Source organism: Bison bison, unplaced genomic scaffold, assembly GCF_000754665.1.
Source record: "Bison bison bison isolate TAMUID 2011002044 unplaced genomic scaffold, Bison_UMD1.0 scf7180017864302, whole genome shotgun sequence".
In the NCBI taxonomy this organism is placed as follows: Eukaryota; Metazoa; Chordata; class Mammalia; order Artiodactyla; family Bovidae; genus Bison; species Bison bison.
Window position 1 is genome coordinate 20146 of NW_011494874.1, and position 1159 is coordinate 21304.

Consider the following 1159-nt stretch of genomic DNA (forward strand, 5'->3'; position numbering starts at 1 on the left):
ACCGCCCTCCCGGACAGTCCTGTCCCCACGCTCACTCCACAGGGGGGACACTGAGGCCCACGGTGGGCCCCGGGGCAGCAACCAGACGCGGCGCCCCGGTACCGGGTCTGTACACTTTGCCCAGAGGCAGGGCGGTGAGGGGGGTCACCAGGAGGTCCCAGTCACCGCTGGGAGCCTGGCTCAGCTTGAATCCCACAACCCAGGCCCAAAAGCCAGCCCTCAGCTCCTTCCCGGGCCCAGGCACCCTGGCCGAGAAGGCAAGGGGCCCCGGTCTGATCCCTCCTCTGGGGAGACCTTGGAGCAGACCGCCCTCTCGCCCCAGCTGACCCTGCCGGCCCTGGGCTGTTCCACCAGGTGAGCGCCATGGTCTGCACGCTGCGTACACGCTGCAAGCGCCCCTCTGGACCACCCAGCCCCTTCCAGACCCCTCTGGATGCCCGCCGGCGAATCCCTGCCAGCCTCCCCGGCTGCTGCCCTGAGCCCTGCCTGCTCCCCGCCCTTGGCTCAGAAGCAGGCTGTGCCTGGGGTTGTTCCACTCCCGTCCCCCCGGGCCCCTATCCACGCTGCACCTGTCTCAGACTGAGGAGCTGGGCGACCCCGCGCCCCAGCACACCACCCCGCAGAGAGGGCCGGGGCTCGTCCACAGTGGGCGGCGTCATCTCCCCGCGCAGGTCCCTGGCCAGCAGCTGGGGCACATGGGGCGGGGAAGGGAGATACACACAGAAAGAGCCGGGCAGCTCACCAGAGCCTGGACCCAGCAGTCCAGACCCACCAGGCGGGCCAGGCACCCCCAGCCCCCAGCAGAGGGTGCCCCCAGACCTGAAATGCCTCCATCAGGCTCCGTCCTGGGGCCCAGAGCCTGACCCAGCCAGGTCCCCACAGCAGCTCAGCCCACCCTCCAGCCTCCAGCTTAGGGTCTCCCTGGGCCCTGGTGGCCTCTGCCCAGCCGGAGGGGCCAGCCGGGGAAGCACTGGGGTGGGGATACCCTGAGAGCAGGGCGGACCTGGGGCTCCCCAAGAAAGAGTGTGGGGTGTGGGGCTCCCCAAGAGAGTGTGGGGGTGTGGGGCGGTGTGGGGCTTGGGGGAGGTGACGGGGAGGCCACTTCCAGCCCCCCGCAAAGCCCAGGCACATACTCCCCGGGCTGGGCCCACCCACCACA

At 70.6% G+C, this 1159-nt stretch overlaps 1 protein-coding gene across 1 annotated transcript in view; it reads right to left on the reverse strand.

Annotated features, from left to right (window-relative positions):
* ASPG (asparaginase) overlaps positions 1-1159 on the reverse strand; it is a 23438-nt gene that overhangs the window by 6138 nt on the left and 16141 nt on the right. The window contains exons 9-10 of the mRNA XM_010851407.1: positions 896-986; positions 570-819 (exon numbers count right to left, since the gene is read on the reverse strand). Coding sequence (XP_010849709.1) covers positions 570-819; positions 896-986 — 341 coding nt within the window. The remainder of the gene's footprint in view (positions 1-569; positions 820-895; positions 987-1159) is intronic.